Source organism: Mustela putorius, unplaced genomic scaffold, assembly GCF_011764305.1.
Source record: "Mustela putorius furo isolate JIRA1106 unplaced genomic scaffold, ASM1176430v1.1 tig00003875_pilon_pilon_pilon, whole genome shotgun sequence".
Classification (NCBI taxonomy): domain Eukaryota; kingdom Metazoa; phylum Chordata; class Mammalia; order Carnivora; family Mustelidae; genus Mustela; species Mustela putorius.
Window position 1 is genome coordinate 1,987,241 of NW_025422026.1, and position 18,773 is coordinate 2,006,013.

Genomic DNA, 18,773 nt, shown 5'->3' on the forward strand with positions numbered 1-18,773 from the left:
TTTAAAGATTTTATTTATTTATTTGACAGACAGAGATCACAAGTAGGCAGAGAGGCAGGCAGAGAGTGATAGAGGAGGAAGCAGGCTCCCTTCAGAGCAACGAGCCCGATGTCGGGCTCGATCCCAGGACCCTGGGATCATGACCTGAGCCGAAGGCAGAGGTTTTAACCCACTGAGCCACCCAGGTGCCCCCCGAGATTTCCTTCTTTCGTTGCAACGCATCCGTTACATCCCCCCGTTTGCCGATCTGGCAATTACTTGAATGCGGGGTTAGATTTGTTAGAAAGGTTTTCGGCGCTGACTACGGAACCAACCTAATGTTAAATTGTGCGCCGTTTTGTTTTTGTTTTTCCCCTTCTGGTGGACGTGATGCCTAGGTTTTGCTTTTTTAAATTAGATGAGTAATTTCAAAGATGAAGAACCTGTCCCGAGATTTCCTCGTGAAGCTCGGGGTTTGATCAAGCTCGGCAGGCTGGTTCGGTCAACGTCATGACTCAGCCAGGTTCTGTCTCGATGACTGGCTTTCTTGGAGCCTCAGCCGGGTCCTCACGGCTGCTCAGCCCGCGGTCACACACCGTCACACTCCAGGGCGACGCTCCGGGCCTCAGCAATCCATGTCAGCCCTTCCAGCCTCGTCCCCTGCTTGTCCTCCAGGCGGAGAACCACGTGTGCGGCTCGAGAACCCGCCGGAGAACCCTCCAGCTTCCCCACTCACCCCCGTCAAGTCTTCACCTTCCTGCTCTCATTTACAACCCACCTTGCGGGCGACCTGTGGTCAATGCTGGTCCTCTCTTCGTGCTTTTGATTCTCTCCTGTCCTGCCTCTCCTCTCGCTCTGTCAGCCTCCCCTCCGGTATCTTCCGTGTTTCCCGTGTCCTACCTCCCTGCCTGCAGAAAGACCAAGTCTCCTCCGCCTCAGAAAAGAAGCCCCCTTCCCCGGAACACAAAATAGAGGGCTGCGTCTCTCTACCACTCACCATCGGTGGTTCCAAACCACATCCGACCCCCGGGTGTGAACGGAGCAGAGTTCCACCGGAATTCATGATCACTCAGAACCTCCGAACGTGACCTGACTCGGAAAGAGAACCTTTGAAGAATTAATTAGTTAAGAATCTCCAGATATAATCATCACAGACTTAAGGTTAGGTCAACGGCGGGCTCTGACTCTCGTCACCTCCTGTCTGTCGGTCCGTGGCGATGGCCTTCCTCGTCCCTGTCTGACCCCTTCCCGCTGCGGCTCTCGGAACACTTCTAAAACACAGGCTACTTCTCTGATGGAAAGTCCCAGACGGCTGCCCACGGTCTGGCCCGGCCATTCTCTGATTCTTCCACAACGCCATCCCAATATGGATGGTCTCGTTTTCTGTTATACCTCTGAACCCCACCCACGCGCCCCCAGAGCTGCTTCCCAACCTTTGGGTCATTATTGTCCCCCTCCCCAAATCTTTTTAGACATTTTTCCCCTAATTATGGCACCCAGGAAATTTTAATAGCACAAGGACACATTTGTCATATTGTGGGCCCCTTTGGAGAGCCGCAAACCACCGGGATGCCTGAAGTTGTTTTGTCCCCCAAAGCCAGTTTTCACATCCTTGGAGGTGAGATCCCTCCGTGTCCAGGACGGAGAAGGCGTGAGCAAGGGGGCGAATCCGAACCAGAGTCGGATTTCTTCTCTGAGACGCACCTGCCGTGTGACTACTGAGAAGTCGTTCAAACCCCCGGTCGTCGGAGATCCCCGCGCAGGCAGAGCGGCCTTCCTGGCGCCCACCTCACCCACCATCTGCCCATTCCCGTCTCCCTCCCTTTCACGGGCCGGTGCCAGGAGCACTGCCCGGTCCACCTCCTACAGGCTTATCTCTGGCTCAGAGACGCAGTCTGCTTCCTGGGGACGCCGAGCAGACAATGTCCCATTTACTGCCTGGCACAGGGGTGGGGCTCCACGGGTGGGGATTCTCTCCCCCGGAATCTGGCCGGCGTCCTGCCTGCCATTGACACAGCCTGTCCCTACACGCTCTGGACCCTGTCTCTGGCTCCGGAGGGACTCTGTCTGCGGAGCCCTTCCCCGGGGTGGAGCGTGAGCACGCCCCGGACGCCCCCAGCCTGTCCTGTTTGCCTGCACCAGCGCTTCCCCCACGCCTGCACGGACCGGGAACAGCATGGGTGCTGAGTGAACAGACACGTCTGCCAGCCTCCCGGGATGCCGCCCTGTGGTCGGAGGCCGGGCCCACCTTCCCGGGGCGCGTTCCAGGTTACAGAACGGGCATCGCCTCTGGACTCCGAGTCCCGCCCCAGCGCTTTCTTTTCTGTCCCACCAAACCCGTGTATCTGAGCAGCACCACGTTCGCGTTTGGTGAGAGGCCACGGCGGGGAAGGCTTTGAACGCTCGGACTTCGTACTTGGCTGGTGGCCAATTACTTCCAACGCTTCGGGAACAAGGCAGGGTCAGGAGTAAGACGGTGGCATGGGATTTAGACAGGGGAGAGTCACGTGACCGGTGGCCTTGGAGAAAAGCGGCTGCCAGGGGCCCTGGCAGGGACTTCCTACCGAAACTGGAATTTCCTGGGGGAGTTTCACCCACGAACTCCTGGGTCCTACCCCCAGAGATTGTGATTATCGCTCTGGGGGGGGGGTGCCCTGGGCTCTGGAAGTTCAAAGAAATACTCAGAGTTTTAATGGGTCATCAGGTCTGAGAACCACCGGGCTATGGACGAAGTGGAGGTCGTGCGTGTGGACCGCTCTTTCCAAAAGCCTGGCGGTGAAGGGACACAGGCACAGAAGCCTGAGGGACAGGAGGGTGCCAGGAAGGTGAGGGTTGGTTGGTTTGTTTGTTTACAAGGTGGGGAAACTTGGAAATCTTTGTCGGCTGAAGGAAAGACTCCAGGGCATGGTAGAGATGAAAGCTGATAGTGTGAGAAGTTTCTAGAATAATCCTGGAGGGGATGGGTGAGTGGCAGTAGTAGGGGGATGTGTCTTAGGAGGAGAAAATACCTATTCTTTGTACTGAACTCTGCTTAGAATGACCTCTCGTTCCTTCCGAGCCCAGCTCAGCGCAGCTGTCTACCGCCAACCCCACACGGGAGCGAATTATTCCGTATTCTTGGAGCACTTTCTACATTTCTCCTGTCATGGTTATCATGAGGGTTATATAACATCTGCAAGAGACATTTCTGTAAGAATCTTAGCCTCATTCAACTTTGTGACCTCTTTGGAAGTTCCGTGCAGTTCCTGGAAAATACTCTATTTATTTAAGTGGATCACTCCCCACCTTTTTACAGAAATGATTTCAGAAAGCTTACAGGGGTATGGAAATTTTAAGTTAGCATAAAAGCAGGGGGTTAAAAATAAAGGGAAAAAAGAAAACAGAAAGGCCAAAGAACAGAATACAGAAGAAACCATACTTGCAAAATGTCACCTGCATGTCACCTTCAAAAAGCGCAGCCGATGGCTCTGGGCTTTCTGGTCCAGCCAACATGAAAGGCTGGAATCTGGACCGTGAGACAGTGTGGTTGGAAGTGAGCGGATGACAGGGGACGACTCGTCCCTCAAGTCTTTTTGGCATCCAGCTTCAAAGCAAACTTCTCCCAACGGGTTCTAATAAAGACGATTTTCTGTGTCCTGATGAAAAATATTCTGGCCCCCGTTATCTAGTCTAGTGAACATCAAATTGCTCCAAAGCTTGGGGGCCAAGATGATTTCTCATCTCGCCTCGTTCTCACGGACTGGCAGCTTAGCTGGGTGGTTCCCTAGTGCGGACCTTCCCAAGGCAGCGTCCGTGGACGGCGGGGGCTGCCACCTTCTCTCCCATTGACCGTGTCCGCCACCTGGCCTGCGCGGTTGCAGGGGCTGGGGGTGCTCTGATGTCTCTCTCCCTGAGGATAACGTGCGTTTCCTTCCAGCATGGCAGCCGGCTTTCCCCAAAGGAAATAGATCATGAGGGTCCGGCAGAAGCTGGGAGGCTTCTTGGAACCCAGCGTGGGAAGTCTGGCAGAATCACGTCTACTGTGTTCTGCTCCTCGGAGCAAACGCAGGAGAACCTGAATTCGAGGGAGAGGAGGGGCAGAATGCGTCTCCATGCTGGGAAGCCGGAGCCCGTGGATCAGATCAAGAACATGAGGATTATGGCCGTCCAAGAGAGGCTCGGCATCTGGGTTCCCCACTCTGGGGACTGAAAACCAGGGTCATTTTGACTGAAGGCGTAGTTTCAATACATCCACACAAAGGACGCAAAGTCACAAGACTTACCAGTCATGAAGCCCAGGACTGGGGTGGGGGGAGGGTGCAGAGTGAGCTGTTACTGAGGGGCTGGAGTTCAAGCCTGCACAAGTGTTTGCCTTCCTGACCTTTGAGCTTTTATCAGTTTACAAGGCACTTCTTTCCTAAGAGGTACGGTCACTTCCTTCTACGGATGGGGTAACTACAGGTCAGAGAAGTAATCTGCCCAAGGTGGTCACGTCTGGACTCTAACCCGGTCCGTTCCACGCTCTACCCTGGGCTACTGCACCGAACCAAGCTATCTCCCACTCGACTACACTCAACCACGGAAAAGCAGTTTTTAAAGGACAAGATCTGGATATCCCAGCTCTTTGCTGCGTTGAGCGGGTGCTCGATAATGTTTTGTGGAACATTTGGTCTAACCAGGGAAGGGACCCAGCAAAGTGGACACGGCAGAGGGACAACGGTGGTGGAGGATGCCTGAGAAGGTGCCGACGAGAGTGCGATAGACACGAGCTACCGTCCCTTAGGCCATCCTGGGCCGTCTGATGGAGGGAGGGGGCAACCAGAGAATGTGGAAGAGGTTCAGCGCGACGGAAGGAAAGGGGGCAGAAGAGGAGGCACTTGCAGGCGGGGAAGGAAGTTCACCCTCCAGCCAGGACAGAGTGCCAGGTGCAGACAAGGTCCCGCGGAGGACAGCGTTCGTGGGCAGTTCCGTGGAGCAGCAGGAAGAGACCAGGAGACATGGGCCAATGCAGCGCTGGGAGTCCCGGCTCTTCCTCCAAGTTGCGGCCGCAGTCACAGAGACCCAGCGTCCTCATCCGGGAAAGGAAGTCAGAGGAGGGTGGAGAGGGAGGGAGGAAGCCAGTGCAGAGAAACACCGCAGACAGGAAGCGCGTTCCTGGGCTGGGCACACGTACCTGCCCCGGGAAAGGTCCTACGATCAGATAATGCAGACTCCGAAGCAAGAGAGAAGAACAACAGGTCCTCTGGGATCTCGTCTCTCTTTGCATTTGCGGCAGGAACCCCACAGTCCTGGTGCGTAGTAGGTCTTCGCCAAGCTCCGCTGACCTCAGCCGTCCTAACAGCGTCTTATTCCCATGTGACTGGAACGTTCACTCAGCCTTTGGGATCTAAGTTCTGAAGGATCTTGGAATAGCGAGCGCATCTTCATGACTCTAGAGCACTCTCTTTCCTTTCCTTTCTCCTGTTTGGCTTGACATAACCTGTATTATTCCCCACCTAATCATAAAAATAGGACATGCCTAGAACTTACAGAATGTACACACCAGAAATGAACAACTGACCAAATTAAAAAAAAAAAAACAAACTCTGTAATCTCACTGGCCAGGGACAGATTCCACCCACCCCCCGCCCCAAGCTTAAACTTCTAAAGTATATTTACATGGGGTTGTACCTATTTTGTGCTCCGTGTTTGTCCAGCTCATTACAGATGTTTTCCTACGATACTAAACGCGGTCCCTCAATTTCTGTTCTACTGCCAGACGTTGGCCCTTCGTCCGAACGTGCTATCACTTACTTCAAGCTTTGATACTGTCCATTTTTTTTTCTTTGCTATTATAAACCAGGCTGTCATAAACATCCTACTATTTAAAAATCTGTGTTCAAAACAAGTTATTTCCTTAGGCTACATTCCAAGCAGAATTTCTTGACTATAGATGTGGTATGCTTTCAAGTCCTCCGGTACGTACTGTCAAGTTTCCTTCTAGAAAGCCTGTCCGTGAACACGCCAGCCAGAAGGCTGTAGATCAGAGTGCTCGCTTTTCCACATCACGTCCCACAGGGTTCTAGGGGTCGTTGACATCTTCAAAATTTTGTTTGGATCAACTGAAGAAGGTTAACGTATGTATTTAAAATATGCTATTTAAAAACTAAGAAATCTGGGGGCGCCTGAGTGGCTCAGTGGGTTAAGTGTCTGCCTTCGGCTCTGGTCATGATCCCCGGGTCCTGGGATTGAGTCCCGCATCGGGCTCTCTGCTCCGCGGGAGTCTGCTTCCCTCTCTCTCTCTCCTTTCTCATTCTCTCTCTGCCCCTCCCCCATGCATGCGTTCTCAAATAAATAAATAAAATAAAATTTGAAAAACTAAGGAGATCAATCCTTTATATAGTACCTATGATCACTATAATAAAATTCTTTTTTTTTTTAAAGATTTTATTTATTTATTTGACACACACAGAGATCACAAGTAGTCAGAGAGGCAGGCAGAGGGAGGGAGGGAAGCAGGCTCCTCGCCGAGCAGAGAGCCTGTTGTTGGGCTCGATCCCAGGACCCTGAGATCATGACCTGAGCCAAAGGCAGAGGCTTAACCCACTGAGCCACCCAGGTGCCCCTAATCACTGTAATAAAATTCTTGTCCATGCATCTTGCCCCTTTTCCTTGTTGGGTTTTTGTTTTTTTAAGTTAATTTTTTTTTTTTTTTTTTTTTAAAACAGCCTCTATGCCTAGTGCAGGGCTCCCCCAGCTTGGGGCTTGAACTCCAGACCTTGAGATCATGACCTGAGCTGAGATCAAGAGTCGGATGCTTAACTGACTAAGCCACCTGGGCACTCCAGGGTCTTTTATTTTAAATGAACTTAGAGCAAATATTTTTGCCTCGTTCTTCAGAATTCTGGAAATTAGAGGGTGTATATTTTTTAGTGTGGAGAATCTCAAACTTTTGTCTAAAGTACAGAATAATACATCACAGCCTTACGTGCCCATCAACTCATCACTGAAATGCCTTAATTATCAAATCACACTCATCAGCTTCCCTTCACGTGTATCTCCCCTCCTCTCCTCTTCCCCAGAGGACTTTTTCACAGCATGTCTTCCACAACACATCATCTGTAGATGTTTCTGTATTTAGAAGATGAAAACTTATGTAGTCAAGTCACTGATCTTTTTTTTTCTTTTTTGGCTTCTGCCTTTGATATTATGCTCAAAATACACACATTTTCATTGCTATTTTCTACTTGTCCTTTGGTGTCATTAAAAACATCCTTGAGGGGGTGCCTGGGTGGTTCAGTGGGTTAAGCCTCTGCCTTCGGCTCAGGTCATGATCCCAGGGTCCTGGGATCAAGCCCCAAATCGGGCCCTCTGCTCAGCAGGGAGCCTGCTTCCTCCTCTCTCTCTGTCTGCCTCTCTGCCTACTTGTGATCTCTCTGTCAAATAAATAAATAAAATCTTAAAAAAAAATCCTTGAGGTTTTTGATCCATCAGAATTGAATTTTATCTTTTTTTTTTCAAATATTTAACCAATGATTGAATTAGTATATCCCTACTGATCTATCAACTTAATCATACAGTAAATACTTATAAACAGCTAAGTCATTTTGTTCTCTCTCTGTGTGGTCTTATGCGGGTATTACTTGTCTTTTTTGGTATTACTATTTTTTAAAGTATATATTCAGTATTTGTTGTTATCAAGTCCCTGGAATAACATCACAGATTAATCATTCATGTACACTGTTTTAATGTGTAGCTATCCACAATTCTGAAAAACAAACAAACAAACAAAACACCCTTAAGATTAATGCCATGATATTATCACTTTTAAATTAGATTTGCAAGCTCTGCATATAAGAGGCCAGTCCCACTTTCTACTTTAAAAAAGACTACTTGTTGGGATGCCTGGGTGGCTCAGTTGGTTACGCAGCTGCCTTCGGCCCAGGTCATGATCCCAGTGTCCTGGGGTCGAGTCCCGCATCGGGCTCCTTGCTCAGCGGGGAGCCTGCTTCTCCCTCTGCCTCTGCCTGCCACTTTGTCTGCCTGTGCTCACTCTCTCTGACAAATAAATAAATAAAATCTTAAAAAAAAAAGACTACTTGTTTAATGTCATCTATGATATCTTTGCATATTTTTAAAAAGGGATTAGAAGTTAGGAGCACTGGAATTCCAACCAGCTGACATAGATGTTTTGAGCTCTCTGATGGGGCAGGACACAATGTTTGCTGACTATACAGGTGGAACCCCAAGGACTCAGCTCCTGTCTTGGGTAGTTGAGCTAGGCCCAGTAGTGTGATCTATTTCAGGGGCTCTAGGGACCCTGTTAGGGATCCTGGAGTAGGCTAAAGGTGGGTCCAATACCAAAGGCAGGTTTGAAGACCCAGTCACCCAGGCAACAGATGGAACCAGGACAACACGTATCTGTGGATGGACGGTGTTTTCTTTCTTTGAATCTTATCTCTTGCAGTTTGCTTTCTGGACAATCGTGGCTCAATGGGCTCTCCCAGCTGGATTCCAGTGACCTCATTTACAACACTTTTGATAAGAGCCCTCAGGCTGAAAAGGGTTCTGGGAAAAGATATTTTGCCTCCAAAAGCTCTCCACTGAACGGCAAGCCCCTTCCCCTAATGAACACAGCATAGGTTCCCTGGAATAGCCTCAAAGTGTCATTTATGTTATTTTTTCCCCCAAATTATAAGCTTTTTTTTTTTTCTACATTTCAGATGTTTTGGTTTAGTAGATATCTCCTCCAAACTCTATCCCACATTTCATCATACTTTAATATTTTTCTCTGGGATCTAAGCGTAACTGCTCACTGTTGAACAACACAGTGCTCTTTGTCCTTACTGAGAAAGGAGATGAGAGCAATGTAAGATCTTTTTTTTGCTTTTAGTTTCTGAAGCGGATTCCTAATCACTACATCAGGCGATAGGTAACAAAATATCCAACTACAACAACAAAGGGGGTTCTTTTTCTCACCTTAGGAGAAGTCTAGACAAAGGCTGCCTGGGCTGCTGTTCAGCATTGCCTGGAAGCTTCAGAGTCTCACCTTCTGTCTACCATCTTCAGCTACGAAATTTGCTCTCATGGTTACAAGATGGCTGCTGTGGCTCCAATAATTCCTGCAAGCCGAGGGGGCAAGCATTCCAGATGAGTCTGGCTCGGTTCAGTCCTTCCCCCACAAAGTTCTCCACTTAGAGATTATTGGCCGGAAACTGGGCCATTCTCCCAGCAGGGGAGGGGGAAGACTGTGTCTCTGAACTGGGAGCATTGTCACCTAGAACAAAACCCTAGCTCTGTGAGTTAGCCAGATTGGGGTGGGGGTGGGGAGGGATGCCAGAGCTCCTTAGCCAGAGGACAGGTACAGGCTAGAAACACACTGCGATGGGTGTTGGCTACAGATTGCACTTATCTTGCTCAAAGCCTGTACTCTGACCGTAGTAACACGCAAGTCAGAACACACGACTTGTCTCTCGGTGCACTCATCATATCGCCCATTCATTCTTTAATTTATCGAGATAATTAATATTTACGGAGCATTTTCTCTCTGCCAGGCATAGGATGGGAGGCGGGAAGCAGTGGTGACCACAAGAAGCACGATCCTTGCCTTCACAGGGCACCCACTCCTAAATTAAAAGTAAAACAGGCAAGATATTTTAGATTTCTTTTATTGTCCATTTGAACAAGCAGATTCACTTTTTAAGCATGAGTATCCTTTGCTTATGACCAATAAAAAATGATCATTCTCCCCTACACGGTTGACACAGTTTTACTTTTATAAACTGAGTTAAATCTTGAGCGACTCGACGAAAGGCAGATTAAAACAGAAGAAAAGTTCAGGAAAAGTTGGGCGTGAAAAGGGCCAATTCAATAACAAACCCACACATTCAGCAACTGGGAATATTATTCAGGTGATGGTCCTGGCTACTTTAGGAGGATGCATTCTTGAAGCTTCTTGAGGGCAGGGGGCTGGGTCTTGGCTCCCTTTGGGTTCCCCAGACCAGCTCTCCTTAGCTTTTATGAGGAGTTGATTTTTTTTTTTTTTCTTTAAAGGCATGTGAAGAACTGTTCTGAACCTTCTCTCAAGGCTCTAATTAGATTGTAAGGTATTCGAGAGAAGGGATTGTTTTACTCATCTTTGTAACTGTTGCACAAAAAATCTTGGGTGTTGTGAGCACAAAAAATATTACATACATATACACGAGAATTGAATACAAGAAACTAAGTACGTACCTAAGGAAAGCACACAGAAACTTACTGAGTTATAAACCTTTTTAAAGAAGGGAACCCAATCTTGTGAAGCTAAAATTCTGGTTTTAGGTACAACGTCACCAAGGGTGAGTCGCTTTAAAATACACTCAGAGATACTTTGTCTGCAAGATTTACCAACCAGGTTTCCTCTAAGTTTTTGAATCATTCCGAAATGACCAAGATTGTTTCCATGAAGAAACGGTCTCTTAAAGCCAGGTCCTGGAGGTTATTGGGATCTGAAGAGCAAATTCGTCTAGATGAGGGTGCTCAGAAACACTCCTCCTTCAAAAGCCACAGCAAAAGTTAACATTCTCAGGACGTCTGTTAGAACAAGTGGCCCAGCCTGGCCATGCTGCCCGCTGCCTTGTCTCTCACTGGGATTGTCTCTCACTGGGAAGGGGATCTCCTGTCAATTCCTGAAAGGGAGTTCGGCTGCCAAATCAGGAGGCAAAAAGGAAATACAGAAATCTCGGGGACAGGGGCACCAGAATATGCTCCGTTTCTGACACTGGGAGTTATACTTGGAAAAAAAAAAAAAGTCACTTAAAGGTGAATGCCAGGATTACAGTGGATTTAGGTCATTATAACAAATCTTTCATGATGGAGATTACTTAAAAGTCTTGGACCCAAGACAAGTCTAGAGAAACTAGCCCTGTGTTGGACACTAGACAGTGCGCAGCACGGGGGACCAGAGAGGACAACCGCGCACCGTACACTGGGAGGAGCGACCCTGTCTACTCCTGAAGACCCAGGGATGCCCTAAAGGCCCAATCACGCCCCGAGGAAGGTAACATGATTGCTCCGTGTGCAGAAACGGCCTCCTGTAACGGGGACCCCACGAGCGGACTGTTCCGTTACTCAAGCAGCGGCCCCCGACGGTGCTGAGACGTGAGTGAGGAAGAGCCGGTTCAGAAAGCGGAGACCCCCAAAACGAGTATTTGGGTGTGTGTCCACGCTCCTCCAGGCATTAATGTGATCTTCCGTCGATCCCCAAGAACCCCATCCGCGACCGAACTTGGATTTGGAGAAGGGAGAGAGGAGCGATGAGGGAAGATGCGCTCGGCCCTTGCACCGGCCCTTCTGGGGTTCGGCCCAGCTGCCCCCGTACAGACCCCGAAGGAGGCAGGGGCGTCCTGGGGACACGCGGCTCCTCTCGGGCCTTGTGCGTCCCGGGGACGGGGGCGCGCTCCCCGGGCCGAGCAGGTGCCCGCGTCCCCTCCACGCTCCCTCGTGGGGTCGGCCCAGCTGCGGGTGTGCAGACCTGGGAGCAGGGGCGTCCCGGGGACACGCGGCTCCTCTGGGGCCTTGTGCGTCCCCGGGACGGGCGCGCGCTCCCCTGGCCCGGCAGGTGCCCGCGCCCGCGGAGGGAGGGGGCGCCGGGGAGCCCCGCCCAGGTGCCCGGCCCCGCGCCGAGTCCCCGGGGGGGCGCCGGCGCGCGGTAACCCGGAAGTGGCGGCGGCGGGCGCGCGGGGGCGGGGGCGGCGCGCTGGAGCCATGGCCGCCGCCGCCGGCTTTGTGTGCCGCGCGCGGGCCCCGGCCGCCCGCGCCTCGCCCCGGCCGCGGGGCCGCCGCTGACCCGCCCCGGCCTCCGAGCGCCGCGCCCGCCGGGCCCCGGCCCCGCCTCCCGGCCTCCGCGCCCCGCCTCCCGCCTCCTGCCGCCGGCCGGGCGGGCCGCAGCCGCGCTCCGCGCTCGCCCGCCCGCGTCCTCGCCCGCGCCCGCCCGGCCTCCGGCGGCGGGGCTCCCGGCCGCCCCGATGCCCGAGCCAGGCCCCAGGATGAACGGCTTCTCGCTGGGCGAGCTGTGCTGGCTCTTCTGCTGCCCGCCCTGCCCGAGCCGCATCGCCGCCAAGCTGGCCTTCCTGCCGCCCGAGCCCACCTACACGGTGCTGGCGCCCGAGCAGCGCGGCCCCGGCGCCCCGGCCCCCGCCGCCGCCGCCACCGCCGCCACCGCCGCCGCGGCCCAGCCGGCGCCGCAGCAGCCCGAGGAGGGCGCGGGCGCGGGGCCCGGCGCGTGCAGCCTGCACCTGAGCGAGCGCGCCGACTGGCAGTACTCGCAGCGCGAGCTGGACGCCGTCGAGGTCTTCTTCTCGCGCACCGCCCGGGACAACCGGCTCGGCTGCATGTTCGTGCGCTGCGCGCCCTCCAGCCGCTACACGCTGCTCTTCTCGCACGGCAACGCCGTGGACCTGGGCCAGATGTGCAGCTTCTACATCGGCCTCGGCTCGCGCATCAACTGCAACATCTTCTCCTACGACTACTCGGGCTACGGCGTCAGCTCGGGCAAGCCCTCCGAGAAGAACCTGTATGCCGACATCGACGCCGCCTGGCAGGCGCTGCGCACGCGGTGAGCCCGGGGCGGAAGGGAGGGGGGTCGCCAGGCCAGGCCTGCGGCCGCGTGACGGGGGGAGGGGAGGCGGGCAGGGGTCCCCTGGGGGGCGGCCGGCCGGGAGGGGTGTCCTTCCTCTCCAGGGCTGTGCGCCGGCAGAGTGGGACCCCCCCTGCCCCCGGGCCCCGGTGGATTCGCTCTTCTCCTCCATTCCCGGCCTTCTCCCACCCCCTCCCCAAATCCCACCAGCCCGCAGGTTCCTGGTGAGCTCAGGCTCGGGATTTGCCTGTTCAGGCAGGCCTGGGTGCCACCGGCCCACCGCCTGGGTCTTTTGTGGCTCTGGTCCCCACCGGCGGAGGCGTGGGGGCGGCTCAAGTGTCGGGCAGAAGCAACTTGGTTTGCTCTGAGTTTGTGTGAGCCCCGGCCAGAGCCTCACGGGCCTCTACTGAAGTGACCTTGGGCAGGCACAGGAGCGACTCGACCTCGGGATCCTGTCGTGTATAATCCGGGGGCAGGAGGACATGACTTTCCAACCCCCCTTGTAAAGGGCTCCGAGGGGCCATGGGTGGGCAGCCCCGGAGGCAGCTGGAGGGGCGCCTGGTGTGGAGTCTGTCTTCTGGGGGGGGAGGGGCAGAGTAGCCAGCACTGTGTGGACAGGAAGCTAGCTGGTGGCTGTCCCCTGCACCTCCCACAGAGCCTCAGGAACAAGGCCAGGGTGAGTTTGAATCTTACCTGGTGGGGTCTGGGACTCGCTTGACCTTGAATTAGCCTTTACGGGACTGGAAGGTGTTTGTGGAGGGAGGGCCTTGGATGTTCCAGGCCCAAATGGCCAACCTGGTTCCTGGGTCAGAAAACTGGAGTTTTCTTCTCTTAGGAACACGCCTGGCAATTGCGCAAGTCACGCCACCTGTTTGTGCTCCCGTGGGTGTTTGTGGCTTTCCCTCACCTACCCCAGAGCAGTGAAGGGGAAAAGACCTGAGATCACGTCTGTAATGCCGTCCGATCTCTCCCGTTAAAGGAGTCCTCAGGTTAAGTGCAGTTGGCACGATTCTGGCAACGGGCACTTACGTGGTTTTGCCCAAAATGTGTTTGCTTGGCTTACGTGGATCGCCAATGTGAGTGCTCCCAAATTACCCTTTGCGTTTTCAGGGAAAATGCCTCGTCCCCCGGGACGGCGTTTGGGATTTAATATATATTGTTGTCTGTGTTCTCTTGGAATCCTGAAGGAGTTCATTGGGAGGATGCTTTCTTGAAAGTGGTTTGGGCGGATGAGGATGTATCGTGTACAGATCTACTGAGTCAGGAGCCACAGGCCGTCGAAGGCCACCTGTTCTAGTAAAGGGTTTCAAAACTCTGTGTCCTACATGATCAATACATTGCTGCAGTGTACTGTTCAGAAAGGTGTTAAGAATAAGGATTGGCATTAAATCTTTTAAAAATGAACTGTCAAGGGGCGCCTGGGTGGCTCAGTGGGTTAAGCTGCTGCCTTTGGCTCAGGTCATGATCTCAGGGTCCTGGGATCGAGTCCCGCATCAGGCTCTCTGCTCAGCGGGGAGCTAGCTTCCCTCTCTTCTCTGCCTGCCTCTCTGCCTACTTGTGATCTCTGTCTATCAAATAAATAAATAAAATCTTAAAAAAAAAATGAACTGTCAAAATCCTACTTTGAGTTCCAAGATGTGAGAATTTCTGTAGACCATTGTTCCTGTGTGTACGTAACTACCTGAGAACGAAAGCCTGTCAGACAGGAAGGAGGCTGGCCCTTTGGCCTGGATGTCCAGGTGTGGCTGTGCTACAGAGTAGGCATGGTGTCATCATTTCCTGGAGACTCTTGTCATACTTAGTCTCAGGGTTTTGTCTCTGGATCAACAGTTCGATTCAATTTTGGCACATCTGATGATAGATCTGAATTGTGCCTACCATTTATTTAATTTTACAGCAGAATTCATATCTAGACGGATTCACGCCTCTGTAAAGCGGTGTAGAATTCAAAGGCTACCACGAAAGTCTTAGAACTTGAAGAAACTTGCAGACAGACTGTCTTGCCCTGTGCTTTTCAGCCATCTGGTAGGTGACCCCACGGCCACGTATACGTCCTATCCCTCTGTACCTGTCTGTGGCCAAAGCAAATGTTTCACAAACCACTGTTTTTTTTTCCACGGGCAATGTGCAGGGCATAATATAGTCTATTCAATATTTTTTAAAAAGAAGAAGAAAAAAATGCAGATTGCTGGCCACAGAATGTATTTCCTAACTTCGGAACTCTGCTCTCGGTCGCCCACCTTGTCTGCCCGAGGCCCGGAGAAGGCTCTCTCATGGTGGGCCAGCGGCAGGTGTCCAGGCCGCGGGTTCCACACCGCCCGCTGCACCGCGGAGTCGTGTGTGTGTCAGACCTTCCAGGAGGTGCATTCTCTGTGTTAGTTACTCTAGTGACTCGGGAGTCCCCCCGATTCCGAAGCCGGGCCGTCCCCTCACTGCCTTTCTTCACCCGACTCTTGTTCTCTGGCTCTCCTGCCTTCGCCTTGTGTGGAAGGTGTCCTGTTCTTCGCCCGTTTGCAGCTTTGCTCAGGTCCTTGCCAAGGCAGAGTGTCATCCACCGCAGGTACCCATGGCGTGGCTGGGTCTGACCCCCTTTTCCACCTCCTTCCCTCCGTGTCTCCGTTGGGGATCTCTCTTCCGACCGCCTGGTCACCGCACGGCTCACGGCGCAGATGGCAGAGCCTGCCCCGTCCTGCGCGCAGTCTCTGTACTCAGCCTGCGTCCCGCCTCCCTCCTCAGCCTCACCTCTAGCCTCCGGCGCGTGCCCTTCTGCGGCGTCGGAAGCACCTGGTCCTGACCGGCTGCAGATTTGGACACTCTGTGCTCCTGGCACCTGGTACCCGGCCCCTTGGCCGGCGCGTTTCATGCTCTTTCACTATGTGCTGCTGTTGGATGGTCTTTCCCGCTAAACTGAAGCTCCCTGGAGGCAGGGACTCTGGGTCTTCTCTGTACCCAGCAGTGCCCTGAAATGATGGGTACGCGTCAAGTATTTGTTTAATGAATTGCATGTAGGGACGGCCCAGAAGTCCACACATGAGATACATTTAGTTTTTCCTAAATCGGACTCTTACAAACAAGAGTTGGGTCTTTTTTTTTTTAAAGATTTTATTTATTTATCAGAGAGAGAAGGGGAGAGAGAGCGAGCACAGGCAGACAGAATGGCAGGCAGAGGCAGAGGGAGAAGCAGGCTCCCTGCCAAGCAAGGAGCCCGATGTAGGACTCGATCCCAGGACGCTGGGATCATGACCTGAGCCGAAGGCAGCTGCTTAACCCACTGAGCCACCCACGCGTCCCAAGAGTTGGGTCTTATCGCACCTCCTGAGTTCTGCTGTATGCGGTGGGAGCACAGACCGGATTGGGGAGGGTCTACAATGTATCGGCCTGAGGTCCCAGCCACTTTGTATCCATTATGTGCTTGTTCTGCGCACAGTGAAGCTTCTGTTGGGGCCGGGAGTAAGAGCCGCCCTCCCTTGCTGCTCTCCTCATCTGCCCCCACCCCCTGTCAGTTGCAGCCCGGGGCAGACTTCCTGCTCGGTGCCCCGGGTGCCAGCTAGCCACGTGCCTGGGGACGGAGCGGGTCTTGTCAATGAGGAGTGGCCAAGTGGCCAAGCAGTCCCAGCGGAGCTTTGGGGAGGAAGTCAACAAACGCGAAGGCGAGAAGGGTGTTCTTTGCTTGTCGGCTGGTAGATGATTATTTCAAGCATTTTTAAAAACTGTCAGAGAAGGTGTGGGATAGGAGCAGGTGTGAGGGGCTGAGGCTGGGAGAAGTGAGTGCGTTCGAGTCCGCTCCGCTGCTTCAAGAAGGCACCATAGCCTTGGGGCCCTCAGACAACAGAGTCGGGTTCCTCAGGGGCGTCTGATGTCAGGACACCGGCGAGGTCGGGGTCGCGTGAGGACCGTCTTCCCGGCTGCGGACTGCTGGCTTCTCATGGCGTCCGCACTCGGCAGAAGGGACCCCGGGGGCGATCTTGGGCTGCTTTTCTAAGGGCACTAACACCCTGGGAAGGTTCCACCCTCTGGACCTGACCACCTGCCTCTCCATTCCAGCACTCTGGGGGCTAGGTTTCAGCATGGGACTCTGCCGGCGGGGACGTGAATATCTAGTCCCCCCGCAGCTGGTGTGGGTTCTAGAGGTAGAACTTGTAGAGGTTCTCTACAAGTGAGAGCCGGAGCCCCAGTGAAAGCTTGAAGGTTAGGACGCGCCTCACGTCGTCTATAAACATGTCATGAACACGAGCCCTGGAGGGAATGGGTGGGAACCCCCTGGAAATGTCGGTGGAGGGGACGCTGAAGAGCAGTGCAGCCTTCTCGGGAGGTACCTTCAAGGCGTGGTAACTTGAGCTGGGGAAGTGGTTAATTTGCTCAACGTGGGACAAGCTGCCTGTTGGTTACGGTGGGAGCAGGCAGGTTAAGCCTTTCAGTGCACGTCCTTGGGGGTCCTCTCGGACGGGAGCAGCTGCAGAAGGCGCGGTGGGCCCCGGGATTCGAGAAGGTGTGAATCGAGCCAATTTGCAAGCCAACAACCCGGAGAACGAGGTGGAAGATGGGTGGCAAGAATTCTGGCTGGAACACTTCAATCTAGAAAAGGAGAGATGGCATCTGGGGCTCCGTTATCACCGGAGCTTGCTGGGCGGTCCGTCCGCAGAAGTTCTTCCAACCTTCTGTGTGTTGCAGAGACTAGAAGGGCCAGGCATTCAGTGACAGAAACAGGGACCCGATCAGAGAAAGCAAATGCAGAGACAAAGAGAAATGACTTTTGGTGCCTCATTGCCACAGGCAAGTTACCGAAGACAGTATGTTGTGCACTCATTCATTCCCTTTACTAGCAGCCATTATCCTCTAGCCCGGCGGGCACGTGCTCCTGGCGGACACCGGGGACGTCCCCCGGGAGCATTGCTAATCCCCAACTCTTGCCTGCTTCCTTCTTTTTCTATTTTGTGAAAGCATGGACTTGATTTTGGAGACTTTTTTTTTTTTTCAGCCGTAAGGTCTCCCCCATGGATTACTGAACCACCCACCAGTGCGGAGGCACAGGAACAGAGAAAAACCATTTCCCCCAGTGAAACCTGTCCATTGTGTAGGGGTTGTTTAGGGAACGGGGTAGGGATGTTGCAGAATGATGGGATAGGAACCTGGGGCCCTTGTGGGGCTCTAGTGAGTGTGCAAATGTGTGTGCCAGCTCCTGTGCGGTCCCGTATAGACCCGGCTCGGTTCTCCTCACCCGCCTCCTTGGAGCTGTCTGCGATTCAAGTACTGGTTCTCATGTGCATCCCCTGGGCAATGGGGCAGTCCCGCTTTGGTTTCCTGGCCAGGAATCTCCAGATTCTGGAGGTCTTGTGAGAAGACGTGGTGAGGGTCCGTCCACACCACGGCAATGGTGGAGAGGAGAGAGAGCTTCTAGAAACGTTCCGAAAATGTAACCCTGTGCTGCTGTTTTATAAGTTCTGTGTCTGTGAGTCGTAGGACCCGTACTGGACAACTCGTAAGTCCCAGGAAGGCTGTGGCAGGTGTTCTCGGGTGGGCCCCGTCTGTTGGCTGTGAATGGTGTTCTGACTCTCAGGGTGGGTTTCTCCTGGGGGAGGGAAGCAGCTTCTTTCCCTGTGAAGGCGAAGTTACAGACCTGACTCGTCTGCTCCCTGTGTTCTCAGAGGGAATACAACGGTGCCGTTAAGGGAAAGCCACTTAGGATTTCTACCTGGGTCTGACGGCCGAGGGATGAAGGGAATGGAATGTGGTATGGAGACTGGTTGACACAAGGGCCAGGCACGGTGGTGTTTCCAGGAAGGTAACAGCGTGTTGGCTTGGAATTGAAGGCAGCCGGTGTGGAATATCCCACTCGAGAGAGTGCAGCTCTCGGAGTCAATTCACTGAAGCCGACATGGATGAATGTGTTTTGGGGGTCCGCACAGTGTCTCCCCAGCACCCCCCAACTCTCGGAGCGTGTGTGCTGAGCCCGGCCATTGGGGGTGTCCCTGTGGCTCAGCATTCCTCTCCAGCCCCTGCGGACTCTGAGCTTCTGGGTCCATGGTTTATGGCTCCTTCTCCACGCTCGCGGCTCCTTCCACGCTTCCGTTCCAAGGGTGACCCACCAGACGGACTCATGCGTGCTTCTGTGTGGAGGGGTGAGCGTGCCTTCCAGACGCATCTGTGTTTGTCCCAGGGCCCTTGGAGGCTGGGCGTGGAGCCCTGGGCTTGGGGCCCGACCCACCGGTGGAAGTGGCCT

At 53.5% G+C, this 18,773-nt stretch overlaps 1 protein-coding gene across 1 annotated transcript in view; it reads left to right on the plus strand.

Moving 5' to 3' along the window:
* Positions 1–11,836: 11,836 nt before the first annotated feature.
* The window catches only part of ABHD17C (abhydrolase domain containing 17C, depalmitoylase), a 43,931-nt gene continuing 36,994 nt past the window's right edge, over positions 11,837–18,773 (plus strand). Inside the window, exon 1 of the mRNA XM_013062019.2 lies at positions 11,837–12,532. Coding sequence (XP_012917473.2) covers positions 11,943–12,532 — 590 coding nt within the window. The 5' untranslated portion in view covers positions 11,837–11,942. The remainder of the gene's footprint in view (positions 12,533–18,773) is intronic.